The sequence below is a fragment of the Lepidochelys olivacea genome (assembly GCF_965140295.1).
Source record: "Lepidochelys olivacea isolate rLepOli2 genome assembly, chromosome: 6".
In the NCBI taxonomy this organism is placed as follows: domain Eukaryota; kingdom Metazoa; phylum Chordata; order Testudines; family Cheloniidae; genus Lepidochelys; species Lepidochelys olivacea.
In genome coordinates, this window is record NC_140416.1 from 108,239,217 (window position 1) to 108,260,119 (window position 20,903).

General features: G+C 45.4%; 1 protein-coding gene across 1 annotated transcript in view; it reads left to right on the plus strand.

Annotated features, from left to right (window-relative positions):
* Positions 1-222: 222 nt before the first annotated feature.
* AMN (amnion associated transmembrane protein) overlaps positions 223-20,903 on the plus strand; it is a 56,689-nt gene continuing 36,008 nt past the window's right edge. Inside the window, exons 1-3 of the mRNA XM_084631496.1 lie at positions 223-309; positions 7,926-8,044; positions 8,131-8,175. Of these exons, the coding sequence (XP_084487622.1) occupies positions 267-309; positions 7,926-8,044; positions 8,131-8,175 (207 nt within the window). The 5' untranslated portion in view covers positions 223-266. The remainder of the gene's footprint in view (positions 310-7,925; positions 8,045-8,130; positions 8,176-20,903) is intronic.

Here is a 20,903-nt window from a genome sequence, read left to right on the forward strand (position 1 = left end):
ACGATTATATCCCGCACCATGCAGGTTAAAGCAACGCTGTGAAAAAATCGGTGAGCTTTGAGGAGACATTAAATATAACCTGGTCTCTGAGACTGGACAAGTCTCCATGTAAATGAGCTGAATCCCAAAGCGTCATAGTTCACCAGTCTTCTCCCAATGCTTCTGCTCCCCTACAAATTCTCAAGTGTATGAAGCATCACGTGACACTGGCTAGTCCAAAGTTCATTAGAGGGCTGGGAAGGAATGTGCTAGCAGCGGACTGCGAAATGAAGGGTCTGTTTTTCCTCCTCCTTTTCATGCAGCTCCTTGGTGAGTAATGACAGGACTGTCTGAGAATGGAGAATGAGGGCAAAATGGCTTTTTCCATTTCAGGCTTTAGGTAGTGTGGAATAAAGCCACGGACTCTGTACTTGGTGACGTATTTCTAATGCAAATGGAAAAACTCATTTCCAAACGGACAGAGAAAGAGTGGGTGGACTGTGATTTGCATCTCCTGTTCGCTGCACCTCTGCTGCTTGGGTTTTTTGGTTCTTTTTATTTAAGGACCTGAAGAGCCATCATCTTCTATTGAATATGCATATGGATTTAACATTCAGAGACCATGATTCCTCAGTGAAAGGACTGATTAAACAGTCAAGTGATGTTGATAGAGAGGCAAAAGGTGCAGCAACTCAATACTGTGGTGCATAGTTAAAATCAGGAATTGCATAAGCTGCGGCTGCAACAGTTCGGTTAACTTGGCTGCATTGCACAACTTGGGGCCAGATCCTCAGCTGTGTGACTCAGCCTTACTTTGTTGAAAGCAAGGAAACTATGCCGATTTACCCCAGCTGAGGATATGGCTCTATGTCTTATGGTACTGGGTATTGTACACTTTATAAGGTAAGCTACCTCTATCCAGCAAAACAGGGATAGAACTTTCTACATATTTGCAATGGAATCAACTTAGACATTCTGTTGGAATTTTAACCTTTGCTTTTCCTGACTCCTGGGGATTTTAACTAGGCAGTTGCAGAATTGCATTCACAGTTTTTTTGTATTTAATTTCATAGGTTTTTTTGTCTTAAAAGAAAAAGACAAAACAAAAAATTGCCCGTGTTTAAGTTTCAGTTCAGTAAGGTTCTCACGCACATGCTCAATTTAATACTTGTGAATTTGTTCTATTGGTTCGGAGTCTCGTTACACTACTCTGGCAATGTAAAGGAGCCTTAAAATGGATACAAATTTTTGCCTAATTTAAGGCTTAAATCAGACTCACGCCTGTTTGCTTCAATTACACTACTTGCGTGCTTTAAGTTAGGCATGTGTGTATGCACCTTGCTGAACCAGGGCGTTCATAATGTTAGCTCTGGAATGTCCCAGGTTGGCTTTGGAATTCACACTGCATTAAAGTGGGGTGGGGTCGGGGGGGTGAATTCTCCATATTATTGCCACTATGGTGTGGCTGCAATCTGCTCACTGCAAGGCTGGGTTAGCAGGGCAGCAGCAGATCTGTTTACGATGCAGCCCTCACCATGTGAAGGACAGAAACATTTTCATTTTAATGAAGGTGTGACAGTTCTTGGGGTACCTGGGACTGTGAGTCACCTTGTTATCCCCTGCCTCCTGCATGAGGGAGTCATGCCTGCGCTAGCTCCTTGACACCGCCAGCATGTCAGCCTCTCAAGCTCACTTTTCTGGGATATGCCAGCCTGTCTTTGTCTTGCAGGTTAACAAAAGGTACACTCCAGTGCCTGAGTCCTTGTAAAGCATTCCCTGTGAGATCCTGACACTGGCTACTCCCAGAAATCCCAGATCTCTGGTCCCAAAAAAGCAGTGTACCCCAGTTTACCAGTTTTACCTTAAATCACTGTACCTGTATAACACACAGCACTTGTGAGCACTTATAATAAAATAAAAGAAAGTTTATTTAAGAAAGAATAGAGGTTCCACTAGAAATGAGAGAGAGAGAGATGGAAACAAATGGTTACAATATAAAACAAAATCATAACGTGTGAATTAGGGCCTCCATTTATTAATAGTTATCTTTCCTGCCTAATAAAGAAGGTCTCTCCCCCACAAAGTTCAGTCTGTTGCAGAGCCAGGAACCAGGATCCAAATGTTTATGAAACACCCCTACTCAACAAGATGTCTCCTCTGTGAATGGACACAGTTTCTTCCTCCACCCTGCGATATGCTGAATCAGTCTGTTGTCTCCGTTTACAGGCTTTTATAACAATCCTTTTTACCTCCAAGTTTTTTCAATCATTGGCAGTTGTCTTTGATGGTTTGCCATTGACAGTTGTGGGTTGGAGCAAGGGTAGACAACTAAACATTGCATTATATCACCGGAGGGGTGACAACTCTCTTCCACTTGAATGGCCCATCACCAAGACACAGGATTCCCTGGTGGCTAACTTGTACTCCAAGACCATAAGGTATAGTTTTTAATATATTTATGTAATTCCTTAAACATTACCCATGCACACACACCTCACAATGATTGTGAGAACTGGGAAGTTACAAGTTGTCAGCAGAGACCTCACATGCTAGCTGTCATAAATATAAAGGGAAGGGTAAACCCCTTTGAAATCCTTCCTGGCCAGGGGAAAGCTCCTCTCACCTGTAAAGGGTTAAGAAGCTAAAGGTAACCTCGCTGGCACCTGACCAAAATGACCAATGAGGAGACAAGATACTTTCAAAAGCTGGGAGGAGGGAGAGAAACAAAGGGTCTGTGTGTCTGTCTATATGCTGGTCTTTGTCGGGGATAGACCAGGAATGGAGTCTTAGAACTTTTAGTAAGTAATCTAGCTAGGTATGTGTTAGATTATGATTTCTTTAAATGGCTGAGAAAAGAATTGTGCTGAATAGAATAACTATTTCTGTCTGTGTATCTTTTTTGTAACTTAAGGTTTTGCCTAGAGGGGTTCTCTATGTTTTTGAATCTAATTACCCTGTAAGATATCTACCATCCTGATTTTACAGGGGGGATTTCTTTATTTCTATTTACTTCTATTTTTATTAAAAGTCTTCTTGTAAGAAAACTGAATGCTTTTTCATTGTTCTCAGATCCGAGGGTTTGGGTCTGTAGTCACCTAGGCAAATTGGTGAGGCTTTTTACCAAACCTTGTCCAAGAAGTGGGGTGCAAGGTTTTGGGAAGTATTTTGGGGGGAAAGACGCGTCCAAACAGCTCTTCCCCAGTAACCAGTATTAGTTTGGTGGTGGTAGCGGCCAGTCCAAGGACAACGGGTGGAATATTTTGTACCTTGGGGAAGTTTTGACCTAAGCTAGTAAAAATAAGCTTAGGAGGTTTTTCATGCAGGTCCCCACATCTGTACCCTAGAGTTCAGAGTGGTGGAGGAACCTTGACACTAGCCTTCCTGTATAGATACTATGAGAGTGGAGTATTAGGTGTATTGAGTTTCTCAGGTCTGAGACAGCAGTTGATTGTAAAGAATAGTGGCCTTTAGTACCAATGGGCTTCTGGGTCACAAAAGGATAAGAGTGTGCAGGGCACACTAGAAATTTTGGAAAGCGCTTTCTATGGTTTTCAGCTGCTATTGTTAAAGGAGCAGTGGGGTTTTTGTTTGTTGGTTGGGTGTTCTGTTTTGCTGTGTGTTTCAGTAAGACCATAAAAGCACACTGTAAGGTCTTGTCTTCACTAGGCAACTGGTGTTATTTTAACATATGTAGGTCTTGGAGGCACAGTCTAGGAAGCCCTCTTCCCTGAGTTTGCCTCCTGAGGTTCCCCACTAAGGTTTAAACCTCGACCAGTTAAAACTACAACTGCCCAGTCTACACTTTGCTGCTTTTGCACATTTTAAAAATACCCCTTTTTTTCTAGTCTACATATGGCCATATGCAGTGATTGTCTCAATAGCACCCCTGGCCAGGCCACACAAAAAGAACGTACAATTATGTTACAAAGGAGATCATTCGGTGCTGCTAAAATTTCAGCAGATCCCCACTTAGAGTTTCTTCCCCATCACTCATAGCATTCATTTTAACACCCCACCACAACATGAAGTAAGTAATGGCACAGTTGCCTTTACTGGTTAAAAAAGTGGTTAGAACTTTTAACCATGGGAAAAGTGCAAATTTCTTTTTACTGTCCAGTAACTCACATGATTGAAACCATTTTACTCCGAATGTTGAGTCAGTTACATGTTCAGACACAGACCAAGCTTGGGGAATGTTAGCGCCAAAAGAGAATATTTAAAAAATGTTGTGCAAAAACAGGAGATAGGAATGGAAACTGTCTTGTAACCTTTTCTATGACAGAGGCTCTCATTTGATCATGCTAATTTCTGGAGTGAGGTACGCTTTCAAAAACATGTCCCATTTTTATCATTAAAAGATCCGGATGGGCAGGAGGTCAGGCTGGGGTCCTGACTTTGAACCATCATTCCTTAAACTCATCCTCTCAATCCACAACAGACAGAGGGACAGAGTGAGACACTCATATTGCTGCACTAGTGACTTTTGCTGGCAGATGGAGGGATAATACTGATCAGAGCAAATGTCTGTGCCTGTATCTACAGCAGAGAGGGTGTGTAAAAATATGTGGAGTAGGGAGATGGTTGAGAAGAGGGCTAGTAAAAATGTCAGGAATACACCAAATTCTTGCAGGATTAGACAATGTGAGACAATCTCCCCACAAAGGATTAAACCAATTCAATGCTCTGTGTCACAAATGCATGTACAGTGGGTCACATAGACTCCAACAGTAGATATAGAAAGAGTGGCCCGATCTGAATTACTGTGTGAACCTCATTTATATACACACTTGATAAGACAAACTTCATTTTCATCTGGTTTGGCTGGTGACTGCCTGTGACTGTTTTGTCCACTGTGGCAAGCACACCTCCCTTTTCTGTTACCTTGGCCTCACCCCCCATCATAAGCACCAACTCTGTGGGTGCTCTGGGGCTGGAGCACCCACAGGGAAAAATTAGTGAGTGCTCTGCACCCACCGGCAGCCAGGCTCCCACGTCCCCGCTCCTCCGCCTACCTCCCAGCGCTTCCTGCCTTGCTGCCTCCAAACACCTGTTCGGTGGCATGCTGGAAGGGAGGAGGAGGAGCGGGAATGTGGAGCGCTCAGGGGAGAAGGTAGGGCCGGGGCCAGGATTTGGGGAAGGAGTCAGAATAGGGGCAGGGAGGGGGCAGAGTTGGGGTAGGAACTTTGGGGAAGGGGTTGGAATGGGGGCGGGGCTGGGGAAAGAGGGGGATCAAGCACCCACTGGCTGTAGCAAAAGTCGGTGCCTATGCCCCCCACTACCTTGCTTGTCTGTTTAATCACCCCTTCCATGTTGTTTAAATTGTAGACTATGGGGCAGGGACTGTCTTTGTGTTTGTACAGTGCCCAGTACAATGGGGCCCTAATCCCCATAGAAATAAATAATAAGTAATATTCACACACCGGTATCTAGTAGTACAGCATTTTCATTTACCACCTGGAGGCCTTGTACATGCACAGACAGTGCTTCTCTCTCAGCCATCGGTGATCCACAACTACATGTTAATCACAGCATTGAAAATGTCCCCTGTGCTCGCTGATCACAGGGATTTTGACATTGCTTTATTTAAGACATACACGCAGGCGATGATGCTTTTTTGCTCCTATGCAGAAAATTCCATCTCTGGCATATAGAGGCAGAAGGATGCTCTAAATCTCAGATAAGTCTCTTTAAATCTATTCCCGCAGAATGAATCAGTCTGTTTGTAGATTAATCAGGGCTAGGTAAGCTGGTTGAATATGGCAGATCTGGTGTATACAAACATAGGTTAAAATTTCCAACCGCTGCCTTGTACAACCAGAGTCATGCTCCTTTGAATTTGCTATGCACAATCATTAGTGCAAATGGGTTTGTGTTTGCACAAATGTTTAGAGACTGGCTATTATTCCTACAATTCCCATATTCATTTGCAAGGTAGGGGACTTGTGGAGAGACAAGTGTGTTTGTTTTTTCTTGTGTATAAAAAGTCAAAGAGTAGGAACAATATCATGTGACGTAGCTGACCACATGCCTCGAGTAATGAATAGTAGTGAAGAGTCCAAATGAGTTGTTTGCAAACAAACCATAAACTGAGGCTGGTTCAGCCAGATTATTTGGCAAATGTTTAAAAATCACCAATCCTCGTCTCTCTCACCAACGGCAGTTGGTCCAATAAAAACTATTACCCCACCCACCTTGTCCCTAATCTCTTGGGACCCACATGGCTACACCAACACTGCATAGGAATCACTAAGGCATCTGCAGAAGAGTCAGTTCCTAAAAGAAAGGCAACAGCTATATTTGTCAGGTAGTTTATCCACACTGAATAATTGGGCCAACTTCCTCATCTTTTACTATGGCATTTTGACAGCCACTCTCTAGATGTTATTGATTGTTCGCAAGTGCATGAGTCACCATGAGATCCAGTTGCTAAATTAGGCCTTGTCTACAAAGGAAAGTTGTACACTGCATTAGCTATGCTACCGTACTGTGTCTCATGCTGACTCTTTGCACTCTCCTGTCTGTCTGCATCTCTTTTCGTTGTCTCTTGTCTTATAAATAAGACAAAAATACAGCTCTAAAGGTGCTTTGGCTGTAGTAGTGTAGCTATTCCTGCATGGGGCGAAGAATAAGCGTTACCGGTGTAACGGCTTGTCTACACTTAAAACTCCTCTGCAGCACTGCTGTACCACTGCCTATGCTGACAGCAAGGGTTCTCCTGGTGCCACAGGCACTCCAGCTCCCCAAGAGCTGGTAGCTAGGCCGATGGAAGAAGTCTTCCATTGACCTCGCACTGTTTAGTCGGGGACTTTGGTTCGCTTGACAGCTCTGCTCAGGGGTGTGCATTTTTCACACCCCTGAGTGACAGAGTTAAATCAGCCTCATTTTCTAGCGTAGACCAGGCCTCGGGCACATTTACACAGCCATGACTGTCTCCACGTTAGGGGCTGTACCAGTATAACTGGATTGGTAAAAAAAATCCCCTCTCTAACTGACATAGTTATCCTGGTATAAAATCCGTGTCTAGACCAGGCCTTACTTGCTCCTCTTGTTTAAAAGCTTTTTTTTTTTTTTTTTGCTCTTTTGCACTTACTCTACACCCGATCCCGGCTGGCTTAGTGGTTGCTCAGCCCTGACCCAATTAAATTCCTGTCTCCTTCAGTGAGTAATAATAACGCAACTGCAGAGATAAATAAGAGGAGCGGCGTAGACTTGGTTGACTGGTGAGGTGGAAGAACATAAAGGAAGGTGCTCAACATGGCAGAAGCCAGTGTCACAACTCTCATGATTTCATCATGAGCCTGACAATCTGAGGTGTTTTTCTTCAGCTCCTGGAGTCATGCTATTACTTGAGAATCTCAGCTTTCATTTAAAAAAAAAAAGTTTCTAGTCCTCCTGGCTGTGGATAAAAGCTTGCAGACATGGTCTGTAAAGGCTCAGAGACCAGAAGGCAGATCAAAAGGACCCAGCAGGTAGTAGTACTCAAATCTGATGATTTTAAAGCCAAACTCATGGGAGGGGAGGGACCTGAATCGTGGTGTTTTGAATGCTTTGGGTTGGCAGTCCAGAGGCGCTGCACAGGAGAAGGCTCTTACACCAGCAGTGTGTAGGTTGCAAACCAATGGCAAAGTCAGCAAGTTGATGAGCATTTTGCCTGAGTAAGATCTGAGGAACAGCTGACATGACTGGGCCCTCTAGTTCCAGTCCGAGACATTGGCAGCTCATTTCTTTGCTGAGTGTTGTTTATCTTTGTGTGGCTGTATTAACTCATTCTGGGAGGAGTTTGGGGGCTATAGAGGGCCGGATCCTCAGCTGGTGTCAGTTCCTGTAGCTCCATTGACCTCAGTAGAGATACAGTAATATACACCATCTGGCCAACAGTGTGTCTGGAAATTACTGTGTAGAAACTGAATAGTATTGAATTCCATTTCTTTTTTTGCCTTGCCTAGCTGCTTCGATTGCTGTGTACAAACAATGGATTCCGAACACCAATTTTGAAAATGCTTCCAACTGGGATAAAGACAGAATCCCATGTGCTAACGATGTGGTCCTTTTCAAGAGTAATCAGGTATTTGATTTTCAAAATAGCATTCATTTGGGCCAATCTCTACCTGCTTATAGAAAGTGCACTCAGCTTTTTTGCATTTCTTGCAGGTGATCTCGGTCTTTGTCCAGTCAACTCACTCTCTGGCAGACATGGTAAGGACACATACTGCAGCACCGGATGTGGTGGTGACGAACGCTGTCAAAAATATGGGACACAAGGACTGCTACAGTGCAGGACACCGGGGTTCTCTAGCCACTTCTGGTGTCTCGTTTGATGACCTGGGTGGCTTAGGTGTGTTTGCATAGGCAGTTGGAGGGGCGCGTGGACCCCCTCCTTTGGGGAGGCTAGCCCCCTGGCCCTGCCCCTTCCTCCCAAGGCCCAAACTCCTGTGGCCAGAGGCCCAAGCCCTGCTTCCCCCCGCCATGGTTGGAGCCCTGAGCCCCCACATCCCAGCTCCCTGCCACAGCTGCAGGAGCCCTGGGCAGGCCAGAGCCCCGAGCCCCTCTCTGCCATCCCCCCCACACCCCCATGACTGGAGGAGCCCCGGGTTGGCCCCAGCTGCACCCAGCCCCAGTTGTACCTCCCAAGACCCAGAGCCACCCAGTGGGAAAAGCAAAAGCTCTTCCCGAAGAACGCGGAGCTTTATATATGTGCTATGCAGGTTCTGGGGTGACTGAGGAGGTGGTACCTGCTACTCAGCTTCCTGTGTTCATCAGTAATGTCTCTGGAGTCCAGGGAGATTACTGATGAACCCATGAAGCTGAATAGGAGATACCACATCCTCAGCTGAGCCTCCCCTGGCCTATTATACCTACCACCTATGGTTGGAGTTTTGCTGTGAGGGCCAGGGTGGGTGGAGTGTTACAGAACAGCCCCATATTGGTTGTTTTGTGGAATTGTGTCGGAGCTGTTCTCCGAGAAAGCCATTCATTGTCCAGGCTGAGCAAATAGCACTCTTGTTGTTTCCATGGGGAGCAAAATGCTGGTTGTGACGTGTACCACAGAAAAGAGAGTCACCCCAGGATAACCAGACCTATTACTGTAGTTCATGGGGGGCTGCACCAGAGCTGGTGGGAGGGGAGGCATTTGGAAAGAAATCAAATTACCCTCCAGTGCAACATTGTGGTGGCGTCGGCGTATGTAGGAGGGATCAGGCCAAGGCTCTGGGGCTGAGGGCTCCTCCGAGGTGAGGTTGCATCTTGAAGGTGTGTTCAGTTCTGGGTATCCACATCCCAGAGAGAGAGCACTAACCTGGAGAGAGTGCAGAAAAAAGCATCAACAATGGCTCTGGGGTGAAGGGAGGAACCAGCACAGAACGAGCTTTTATACAGCAGCTTGAGCAAGTGAATGAATAAGGTCCACTGCTGAGCTCCTTCATCTTCCACTCACTGCAGTGGCAGCTGAGAGCACTCGCTGCCTTTTGGGAGGGTATTTGAAGGGCATAAAAACAGCAGGGGGTTGTAACTGAGTGTCACGGGACCAGGTGAAACAAAGGAGAAGTTAAGATGACCACAAGGGAAAAAATCCTATTGGCGAAATAATATTAACAATAACAATTTTTGTGCATGAGGCCCCATACGCCGTAGCATTCTGGTTCGTAACAAAAGCTGCCAAGCGAAAACAGCATCGAGTCCTCAAACAGATCGGAGAGCTGCTGTACAGTGCCAAAAAAATCGATGGAATGGCCTCCCCGAGGGAAGCAGTGGAAGCCCTATCACTTGAGTCAGAGCTCGTTGTCCGTCTAGTCACTAGAGCTAAGCAGGTGCTGTAGTGCTTGGCTGGCTCAGGGCCATAGTGAGGAGTGTGGTATAAGAACTACATCATCAGGGCCACAGACACCAGTGTGCCTTTCCTGTCTGGCTCTCTGCCCAATCTGTGGTAGTTCCAGGTTATCCTATCATCGCTGAGCGCCATTTAAAAACTGACAGGACAGAGAGAGATCGGATACGCTGCAGGGAGCAATCTAGCATTTTCAGGGGGATGAACTAGGCAGCTGAATGGGTCTTTCCGTTTCTCATTTCTTGTCAATGAGAGGCTAATCAGGATGTCAGAGGTGCTCCATACTCAAGGAGAGGTATGAGCTTTCAGTTGGCACTTTCCATTCATTCAAAACCATCACGCTTAGCTATCCTCCCAAATCTTTTTTCCTCACTACACTAAGCTTTCTTTGAATAGTGACCATTTTTAGAAGGTTTCAAAAATTTATCATCGAAGGGGGAAATGGGAGTTTAAAGCAAATTGTGTGATGTGTGCACCGCCCTGGCAGGCAGCCAGACGTTCCTGTTAACCGCGATCGTGTCAGACCAAAGTCAGTGTGTCTTGATTTCTGTGCAAAGAACATTTGCTCATGGAAATGGCAGCTGAGGTTGCCATGGTGACCTGATTTTTCTAGCTGTCCTTATACCTATTATAATTGGATCTGTTTTTGGCAATTCTAATGTACCCATCACCTTAACATCCAGGCCATAGGGGTTTTCACCCAGATGTGATCTATTTGTGACAGAATTGTCCTTGTCTTTTTTGTTTTTTAGCTGCCACAAGTAGTTTGAAAACTGGCCTAGGCCACTTTCTCTGTGTGTGTGTGTCACTGTATCCAAATAAGCCCTATACATTTTTGGACTATAATTTGTACAAGCTGCCTAAACTACTGGAGGCTTTGGTGCTTTAATAGCACAGAGTGCCACATTTAACTCTTCTACAAATGCTTGGAGGAACTATCATCTATCTGTCTAACCTATAAAATACGAAATTTTTAAATGATGTGAATATTAGCGGGAAAAAATGTATATTTGGAATATGTACAAATATTACGGTTAAATGATGTGAAATTTACTAGAAAAACATAGGTGCCAAATATCAGTTCGGTAGATTTTATTTTATTTACAGATTAATGTATAATATTTATGAAGTACTTTGCAATCCACTGTTGAAAGTGCATAACTGCAAAGTATTTATTATTATCCATTATGGCATTAGCCTTTCAAAAACAAGCTAAACAGCTAAAACTTAAAAAAACCTAAGACAGACCATATCTCCTGAACAAAAAATAGACAGATATAAAAGCTTCATACAAATAACAACTTCATCTGTAATAGAATAGGAACTCTGTCTTACCTGAAGGACTTAGGGGGGAACATCGACGTATCGGGATTCTACAGCAACTAAGAAAGGGTCAAGTTATTAAAGCAGACTGAAGGAAACTGTTACCTTGCCTGGGTACTGATCTAAGCACCTCATTGTGCTCTGGTTTTTAAGCAGAACTTGCCATTTGAAAATGATGCTGCAGTTGTGCTTAAAAATAAATAGCCTGCTGCGGTCCTCAGGAACTAGTTCACGTCTAAGAGGCAGGTTTGCCCCTTGCCACGCATAGGCGTTAGGTGGTGAGGATTTAGAGTGGTAAATATTACCCACCTCATTGGCACAGCCGCTTTTCCTTCATGTCTGTTTCATCTTTATCAATATACATACTAGGGAGCTTGATCCTGCAACATGCTGAGCACACTCAACTGCCCATGGAAGCTAATGGGAGTTTAGGATGCTGTGCCCTCCCAGAATCAGGCCCTTAACTAGCTGCTAGCTTTGCTGCTGTGACGTCAGATCCTTAGTCCCAGCCTGACTCCCAAACCTCCTCCCCCCTCCCTTAGTCTGCACCCCAGAGGATGTGTCTGGCATTGGCTGATGGGAGCTCTGCTATGAGAATCTCAGCTGAAGATTTCATTCTTGCCATGCTCTGAGGGATTTTATATCTAATTACGGCTCTAAGCTGCCTCCAGCTTTAGACAATTATTTTGCAGCATATTATACAGGCTTCTAATGAATGGGAATGTGCTGAAGTCATTTAGGTTCAGAATTTGTTTTATAGGATTTTTGTGAGACAGGAACCCAAAATGAAAGTCTTCAGGGAAGTTGGGATCCTCAGCTAAATCCAAAGTCCTCTGCTTAGGCCCCTTTCTGTGAAATGGACCCCGATTGGAACAACTGGCTCTGAATTTTGCCTCTTGTCTATAAGACCTGATGTCTATAGAGTGGGTCCAGACACTCTCCAGATCTAATCCCATCAACAGACTTAAAATAAGTCATGCCAAATCACAGTGCCAAGTTATTACTTTTTTTTTTAACATGGCACCATGAATGTACATGGTACTTTACAAGATGTGGAACAAGACTCCAACCTTGCCTGGAAGAATTTACAGTCAAAAACCACTACAAAATATATGGGGTCGGATCCTCAGCTGGTATGAATTGTCACAGCTCCTTTGACTTCAACGATTTACAACAGCTAAAGGTCCACCTCAGGGCCCTTTGTATACTGACCCAACTGCTACTGCTGTAAAACAGGGGGTCTCTAAACAATGAGACTGACATCAGGCCCCCAATCAGCCACCGTATATAAATCAGACAGTTCATTTGGTCAAAGTGTAACAGACATAAAGATTTACACTATATTGATCAGACCAAGTTTTCTAGGTTTCTGATTCAGCTCAGCTCGCTGCTTGTATGGTAGGTGGGTTTCTGTTCTCTGTTCTTTGTCACTAGGTGATAAAAATAATGCCAAGGTTCAGGATTTTTTAAAATCAAGGAATTGATCTGCCCCTTCGCTCCTGGGAATGGCCTGAAATGTGGTGACAGGGTCATCAGAAAAATTGATTTTCAGCATTAGAGAGAAAAGCAGAAATGTGCCTTTTTAGACTGTAGCCTCAATATTTCAGTGAAATTAATCACATAAATCAGCAGGACTACGTTAAGCTTTTGAGTCTCCATGGAGACGCTATACAGCCTTTGGCCAAAGAAGTGGCCGTCACAGACTGTACAATCAAAGGGCGAAATTCAGATAAGGGTCTTCAGCTCCTATTGACTTGAGTGATTTCAATGGGAGTTAGGCACCTAAATACCTCTGAGGATCTGGATCTTATAGATCTCTTCTCCTGCAAGTTTTCCACATCTTCATTCTCCATTTTCCTCTTCTTATTTCCATCTTATTAATTCTACTTGTACCTACCTCAAATAATCTCCCTGTCTCCTAGGTCTTACCCCTTTTCAGATATTTTGTAGATAGTTGTCATGCCATGCCCATAGTCTTAGCATAGTAAACAAGCTAATTCTCGATATTTAACTCTTTTTATCTTTCCTCAGAAATCAGTCCCTTTGACCCTCTGATCATTTTTGCTGTTCATCTCTGAATTCCCGTCAGTTTCTCTACATCTTTTTGACATTGAGGCACTCAGAACTGACTGCAGTGTTCCAGGGGTGCTCTCAGTTTATGGCTGTTGGTGGTGTACTTCCCGTCCACATGGGAATGCGCAGCATGACAAAACCTTCCTGCTCTGTGTGTGTGTGTGTGAGTGTGGAGAAGGTAGTGCTGAAGGGCTAAATGGGATATGGAAGTTATCATTTTTTGTTTTGATAGCCAATTCTGAATTTAGTAGAAAATCAATGTAAGTCAATATTCCAGCCAGCTCTTCAATGACATTTAGCTGTGATGGAGGGAGAGAAAGTGTGCTCTCCTTATTCAGCTAGAATCTTAAAAATGGGAACTTATTTTATGCTCTTGGGGTTAAAAAAAAAAAATCAATGTCCAAAAGCCTGCTGCATCTCTTTGGAAGTGTCCTCGGTACTGTCACTCATAGGAGCCACCTGTCAAAATCTCACTCCACACATTAATCTGCCCTGGATCTAGCCCAGGTTTAACAAAGCCCATAAACTGGCTGTGCATGACAATCTAATGGGAGCTGAGCAGAAGCTGGCTGTTGCAATTTGCCTCAGAGAATACAGGGTTCACCCTCTGCATTGTCAGCCTGGAGGTGCTCAATATACATAAAGCTTGGTATCCTACAGGCTGTTCTTGAAGGGCTTGCTCTGGCAAGATGCTGAGTGCCTTCAGCTCCCAATGATTAGCTTCTGAGCTGGGCCCCATGAACATGCCGGGAGTTTGGAACACTCTGCACCTGGCAGAACTGGGCCCTTTCTTGTACAATTCAATAATTTGGACAGAAGCCAAATTTGGGTTATTCATGGATCAGAACCTGGCTTTAGGTCACCACTTCAAATCCAGACTAGAGGCACAATTTTCAAAAGTACTGATGTGATTTAGGATCCATTTTAAAAAAGGGCTTGACCACTTAGGGTGGTATTTCAAAGTTATTACAGCACCTAAAGATGTGGTAGGTACCTAGTGGGATTTTCCAGAAGTGCTGAGGTGCCCAGTGCCTATTGAAATCAATGGGAATTAGGTGCCTAAGTGCTTTTGAAAAGGTACCTATTGCATCTTTAGGTGCAATGTCTCACTGAATGTCTCACCTATGTCTCACTGAATGTCAATAGGACTTAGTCACCAAAGTCACCTAGGTGCTTTCAAAGATTTTACCCTAAGTTTGTACTGGCTGGAAGTTGTTCCTATCTGATGGCTGCTTGGTAGCCCACTGAAACTGAGTTCTGTGGCCTCAGATTAGTTACCAGTGGATTGGTGGCCAGATCTGAAGAATCACCACCTCAGCTGGAGCTTTGTACTCTGGATAGCGGATTTGGTCTCCAGATCCAGTAGCTTTCACGTACAAAGGGGGAAGGGAGGGAGATAGCCACTCCCAAATCTGTCAAGCGACTGTGCAGCCATTCTACTGACATGGCTGGAGTAGCCCTGTGTGCCCCCAATGTAGCCCTACTGTGGGGAAAGGGCAGAGACCATGGAGTGATGGCTCTTCTGGCTCCATCCCCATCCTTAACCATGCTCCACCCCTGTCCTGCAGCCAGCCCCCCATCTGCCTGATCTGCCCCCACACATCCGTGGCAGCCACCTGGAATCCTTCCCCTTCACTGGGCCTGTAGCCTGGGGGATCCCTTGTGAATGTATGGTTATTTTTGTAACTGTCTGTCCCCGGCAGTGAGTGAAATGGGGCAGCGCCTGTCTGCGGCTGGTGGAACGTGTGCCGCTGAACGTGGGTATTGATGAAGAAGCTCTGCAGATGTAAACAAGGGGGTTGTTGCAGCGTCAGCCAATTTATGCAGGTCGTCTCTCTCCTCACTCTGTTATATGAAAGGAGAAGAGTGGCCATAGCAACCTCCGCATTGGTAGCTTACGGAGGCTGCTGCTGAGCGCCCGGGCTCTTCTGTGAAACACACATTCCCTGGTTAATGTGCCTTGCACACGTACTCCTCAGTAATGTGGTAAGGACAAGATGTGCATTATAGCCTGTGTGGGGGTTCCGCTCCGAGCTCACTGATCCTCCTTAAAAGTGCGGGAATGACTGTTGATCCTCATGTGCCGCACAAAGATGCAGAGAGAGGGGAACGAAATACTTTTAAAAACCAGTCGAGTTGCCTGCATGTAACTGTGAATTAGCATTCGAACCCTGGAATCCCTCTCCAACATCTGTCCCACCACTGTCTGAGTCAGGTGTCAGTGTTGCAAATGTCTTCTAGTACTGCCAGTCTCATGTAGCCTCTTTGCTATTCAGGCTGGCTAGGTGAAACAAGCAGACAAGTGCACAGGATTGCTGATGTGCAAAGTGCCGAGGGTCTAACATGGGATTCATCTCCCGAGGTTATATTTTTAGTCACCTAATTGTAAGAGGAGAATGTATCAAGCTTTAAGGCAGGACACTCCTCTGTTTCTGGTAGAGGTTGATTTTGAAATGCCAGTTGCTCTCCTGGGGCCTGGTTCTAATGCATTGCAATGTTTCACACTAGTCCTAGGCACTGTAGGTCCCTTAGCTTCTGAAACAGCAGGAGTGCTGGCTAAATATAAAGAGAGGAAGGGTGGTTTTCCCTGTGATGGGGTGGAAATCTGTGTGGGTCAAAGGGTATTTTAGGAACCTGTGTATTATGTATCTATGTGTGCATAAAATTACAGGGCCAAATCAAACATAATTCCCATTGACTGCTTGTGAATGCGAGAAAGGACTGCAATCAAATAGAGATGAAAACAGCCTGTGAGGGCATGCAGCCCAACCCCTCCTGGAGCACGGTAGTCCCCTACAAAACAGTTTCTAGTAGAGGAGCTTTTCAAATACTATCATTTCCTGTTACTCTTGGGAACAGCAATAGACTAGAGCAAAACAAAACTGCATTGAGATTTCTTACACTGTGCAGGAGAAGCCTTCTCAAGGGCATGTTAGGCCATGTCTACACTACAGCTGTTACAGTGGCAGTGCTACGGAGCAGCACCTGTGTCTCTGCAGCAGCTGTAGTGTAGACGCTTCCTGTATCCACAGAATGGGTTTTCCCATTGAGGTAGTTAATCCAGCTCTCCGAGAGGCAATAAAAACTAAGGTCTCGCACGTAAACTCTTCAGCACAGGGACTTTGTCTTTATTTGCCTGTTACTACTGTGACGGGTTGGATTACAGAAACCCCCTTGGGGCTGCCAACTGACGTGCCAAGACTACTTCTGCTCCTGCTTTCCCTGCCTTCCCAGCTTGGGACTTCAGTGCCCTGCCTGGTTTGAGCCAGACCCGCTAGCCTGCTGCAAGCCCAGATCCAGGTCTGAACCACATCCCCTAATAGCTGTAGGCTTAAACTGAAAGCAGCTTGAGAAGTGTTCCTGTCTTGAACACTCAGATGCCCAACTCCCAATGGGGTCCAAACTCCAAATAAATCTGTTTTACCCTGTATAAAGCTTATACAGAATAAACTCATAAATTGTTCGCCCTCTATAACACTGATAGAGAGCGATGCACAGCTGTTTGCCCCCCCAAAGTATTAATACACACTCTGAGTTAAGTAACAAGTAAAAAGTGATTTTATTAAATACAAAAAGTAGGATTTAAGTGGTTCCAAGTAGTAACAGACAGAACAAAGTGAATTACCAAGCAAAATAAAATAGAACATGCAAGTCTAAGCCTAGTACAGTAATAAAATTGAATACAGATAAAATCTCACCCTCTGAGATGTTTCAATAAGTTTCAATAAGTTTCTTTCACAGACTGGACGCCTTCCTAGTCTGGGCACAATCCTTTCCTCTGGTACAGCCCTTGTTCCAGCTTAGGTGATAGCTAGGGGATTTCTCATGATGGCCGCTCCATTTGTTCTGTTCCACCCACTTATATATCTTTTGCATAAGGCGGGAATCCTTTGTCTCTCTGGGTTCCCACTCCTCCTTCTCAATGGAAAAGCACCAGCTTAAAAATGAATTCCAGTTCAGGTGACATGATCACATGTCACTGTAAGAATTCATTACCCACTTGCCAGCCCACAGGTATACAGGAAGACTTACAAGTAAAACAGAGCCATCTACAGTCAATTGTCCTGTTAATGGGAGCCATTAAGATTCCAAACCACCATTAATGGCCCACACTTTGCATAACTACAATAGGAACTCAGAGTTATATTTCATATTTCTAGTTTCAGATACAAAAGTGATACATTTATACAAATAGGATGACCACACCCAGTAGATTATAAGATTTGTAATGATACCTTACAAGAGACTTTTGCATGAAGCATATTCCAGTAACATTATATTCAGGAGGTCATCTAGTTCAACCCCCTGCTCAAGCAGGACCAATCCCCAACTAAATCATCCCAGCCAGGGCTATGTCAAGCCAAAACTTCTAAGGAAGGTGATTCCACCACCTCCATAGGTAACCCATTCCAGTGCTTCACCACCCTCCTAGTGAAATTTTTTTTCCTAATATCCAACCTAAACCCTCCCCACTGCAACTTGAGACCATTACTCCTCGTTCTGTCACCTGCTACCACTGAGAACAGTCTAGATCCATCCTCTTTGGAACCCCCTTTCAGGTAGTTGAAAGCAGCTATCAAATCCCCCCTCATTCTTCTCTTCTGCAGACTAAACAATCCCAGTTCCCTCAGCCTCTCCTCATATGTCATATGTGTTCCAGTCCCCTAATCATTTTGGTTGCCCTCCGCTGGATGTTTTCCAATTTTTTCACATCCTTCTTCTAGTGTGGGGCCCAAAACTGGACACAGTACTCCAGATGGGGCCTCACCAATGTCGAATAGAGGGGAACGATCACGTCGCTCGATCTGCTAGCAGTGCCCCTACTTATACAGCCCAAAATGCCATTGGCCTTCTTGGCAACAAGGGCACACTGTTTACTCATATCCAGCTTCTCGTCCACTGTAACCCCTAGGTCCTTTTCTGCAGAACTGTGCCTAGCCATTCGGTCCCTAGTCTGTAGTGGTGCATGGGATTCTTCCGTCCTAAGTGCAGGACTCTGCACTTGTCCTTGTTGAACCTCATCAGATTTCTTTTGGCCCAATCCTCTAATTTGTCTAGGGCCCTCTGTATCTTATCCCTACCCTTCAGCATATCTACCTCTCCTCCCAGTTTAGTGTCATCTGCAAACTTGCTGAGGGTGCAATCCACGCCATCCTCCAGATCATTAATGAAGATATGAACAAAACCGGCCCCAGGACCAACCCTTGGGGCACTCCACTTGATACCGGCTGCCAACTAAACATCAAGCCATTGATCACTACCCGTTGAGTCCGACAATCTAGCCAGCTTTCTATCCACCTTTTAGTCCATTCATCCAGCCCATACTTCTTTAACTTGCTGGCAAGAATACTATGGGAGACCATGTCAAAAGCTTTGCTAAAGTCAAGGAATAACACATCCACTGCTTTCCCCTCATCCACAGAGCCAGTTATCTCATTGTAGAAGGCAATTAGATTAGTCAGGCATGACTTGCCCTTGGTGAATCCATGCTGACTGTTCCTGATCACTTTCCTCTCCTCTAAGTGCTTCAGAATTGATTCCTTGAGGACCTGCTCCATGATTTTTCCAGGGACTGAGGTGAGGCTGCCTGGCCTATAGTTCCCTGGATCCTCCTTCTTCCCTTTGTTAAAAATGGGCACTACATTAGCCTTTTTCCAGTCGTCCGGGACCTCCCCCGATCGCCATGAGTTTTCAAAGATAATGGCCAATGGCTCTGCAATCACATCAGCCAACCCTTTTAGCACTCTTGTATGCAGCGCATCCGGCCCCATGGACTTGTGCTCGTCCAGCTTTTCTAAATAGTCCCGAACCACTTCTTTCTCCACAGAGGGCTGGTCACCTCCTCCCCATGCTGTGCTGCCCAGTGCAGTAGTCTGGGAGCTGACCTTGTTCATGAAGACAGAGGCAAAAAAAGCATTGAGTACATTAGCTTTTTCCACATCCTCTGTCACTAGGTTGCCTCCCTCTTTCAGTAAGGGGCCCACACTTTCCTTGACTTTCTTCTTGTTGCTGACATACCTGAAGAAACCCTTCTTGTTACTCTTAACATCTCTTGCTTGCTGCAATTCCAAGTGTGATTTGGCCTTCCTGATTTTACTCCTGCATGCCTGAGCAATATTTTTATACTCCTCCCTGGTCATTTGTCCAATCTTCCACTTCTTGTAAGCTTCTTTTTTGTGTTTAAGATCAGCAAGGATTTCACTGTTAAGCCAAGCTAGTGGCCTAACATATTTCCAATTCTTTCTACACATCGGGAGGGTTTGTCCCTGTAACCTCAATAAGGATTCTTTAAAATACAGCCAGCTCTCCTGGACTCCTTTCCCCCTCATATTATTCTCCCGGGGATCCTGCCCATCAGTTCCCTGAGGGAGTCAAAGGGTATGTCTACACTGCGGAATAAGGTCGAATTTATAGAAGTCAGTTTTTTAGAAATCGGTTTTATATATTCGAGTGTGTGTGTCCCCACAGAAAATGCTCTAAGTGCATTAACTCGGCGGAGCGCTTCCACAGTACCGAGGCTAGAGTCGACTTCCAGAGCGTTGCACTGTGGGTAGCTATCCCACAGTTCCCGCAGTCTCCGCTGCCCATTGGAATTCTGGGTTGAGATCCCAATGCCTGATGGGGCTAAAACATTGTCGCGGGTGGTTCTGGATACATATCGTCAGGCCCCCGTTCCCTCCCTCCCTCCGTGAAAGCAAGGGCAGACAATCGTTTCGCGCCTTTTTTCCTGAGTTACCTGTGCAGACGCAATACCACGGCAAGCATGGAGCCCGCTCAGGTAACCGTCACCGTATGTCTCATGGGTGCTGGCAGACATGGTACGGCATTGCTACACAGTAGCAGCAACCCATTGCCTTGTGGAAGCAGATGGTACAGTACGACTGGTAGCCGTCCTTGTCATGTCCGAGGTGTTCCTGGCCACGTCGGCTGGGAGCGCCTGGGCAGACATGGGCGCAGGGACTAAATTTGGAGTGACTTGACCAGGTCATTCTCTTTAGTCCTGCAGTCAGTCCTATTGAACTGTCTTATGGTGAGCGGGCAGGCGATATGGATTGCTAGCAGTCCTATTGCATCATCTTCTGCCGGGCAGGCAAGAGATGAGGATGGCTAGCAGTCCTACTGCACCGTCTGCTGCCAGCCAAAGATGTAAAAGATAGATGGAGTGGATCAAAACAAGAAATAGACCAGATTTGTTTTGTACTCATTTGCCTCCTCCCCCGTCTAGGGGACTCATTCCTCTAGGTCACACTGCAGTCACTCACAGAGAAGGTGCAGCGAGGTAAATCTAGCCATGTATCAATCAGAGGCCAGGCCAACCTCCTTGTTCCAATCAGAACAATAACTTAGGTGCACCATTTCTTATTGGAACCCTCCGTGAAGTCCTGCCTGAAATACTCCTTGATGTAAAGCCACCCCCTTTGTTGATTTTAGCTCCCTGAAGCCAACCCTGTAAGCCGTGTCGTCAGTCGCCCCTCCCTCCGTCAGACAATCGTTCTGCGCCTTTTTTCTGTGCGGATGCCATACCAAGGCAAGCATGGAGGCCGCTCAGCTCACTTTGGCAATTAGGAGCACATTAAACACCACACACATTATCCAGCAGTATATGCAGCACCAGAACCTGGCAAAGCGATACCGGGCGAGGAGGCAACGTCAGCACGGTCACGTGAGTGATCAGTACATGGACACAGATTTCTCTGAAAGCATA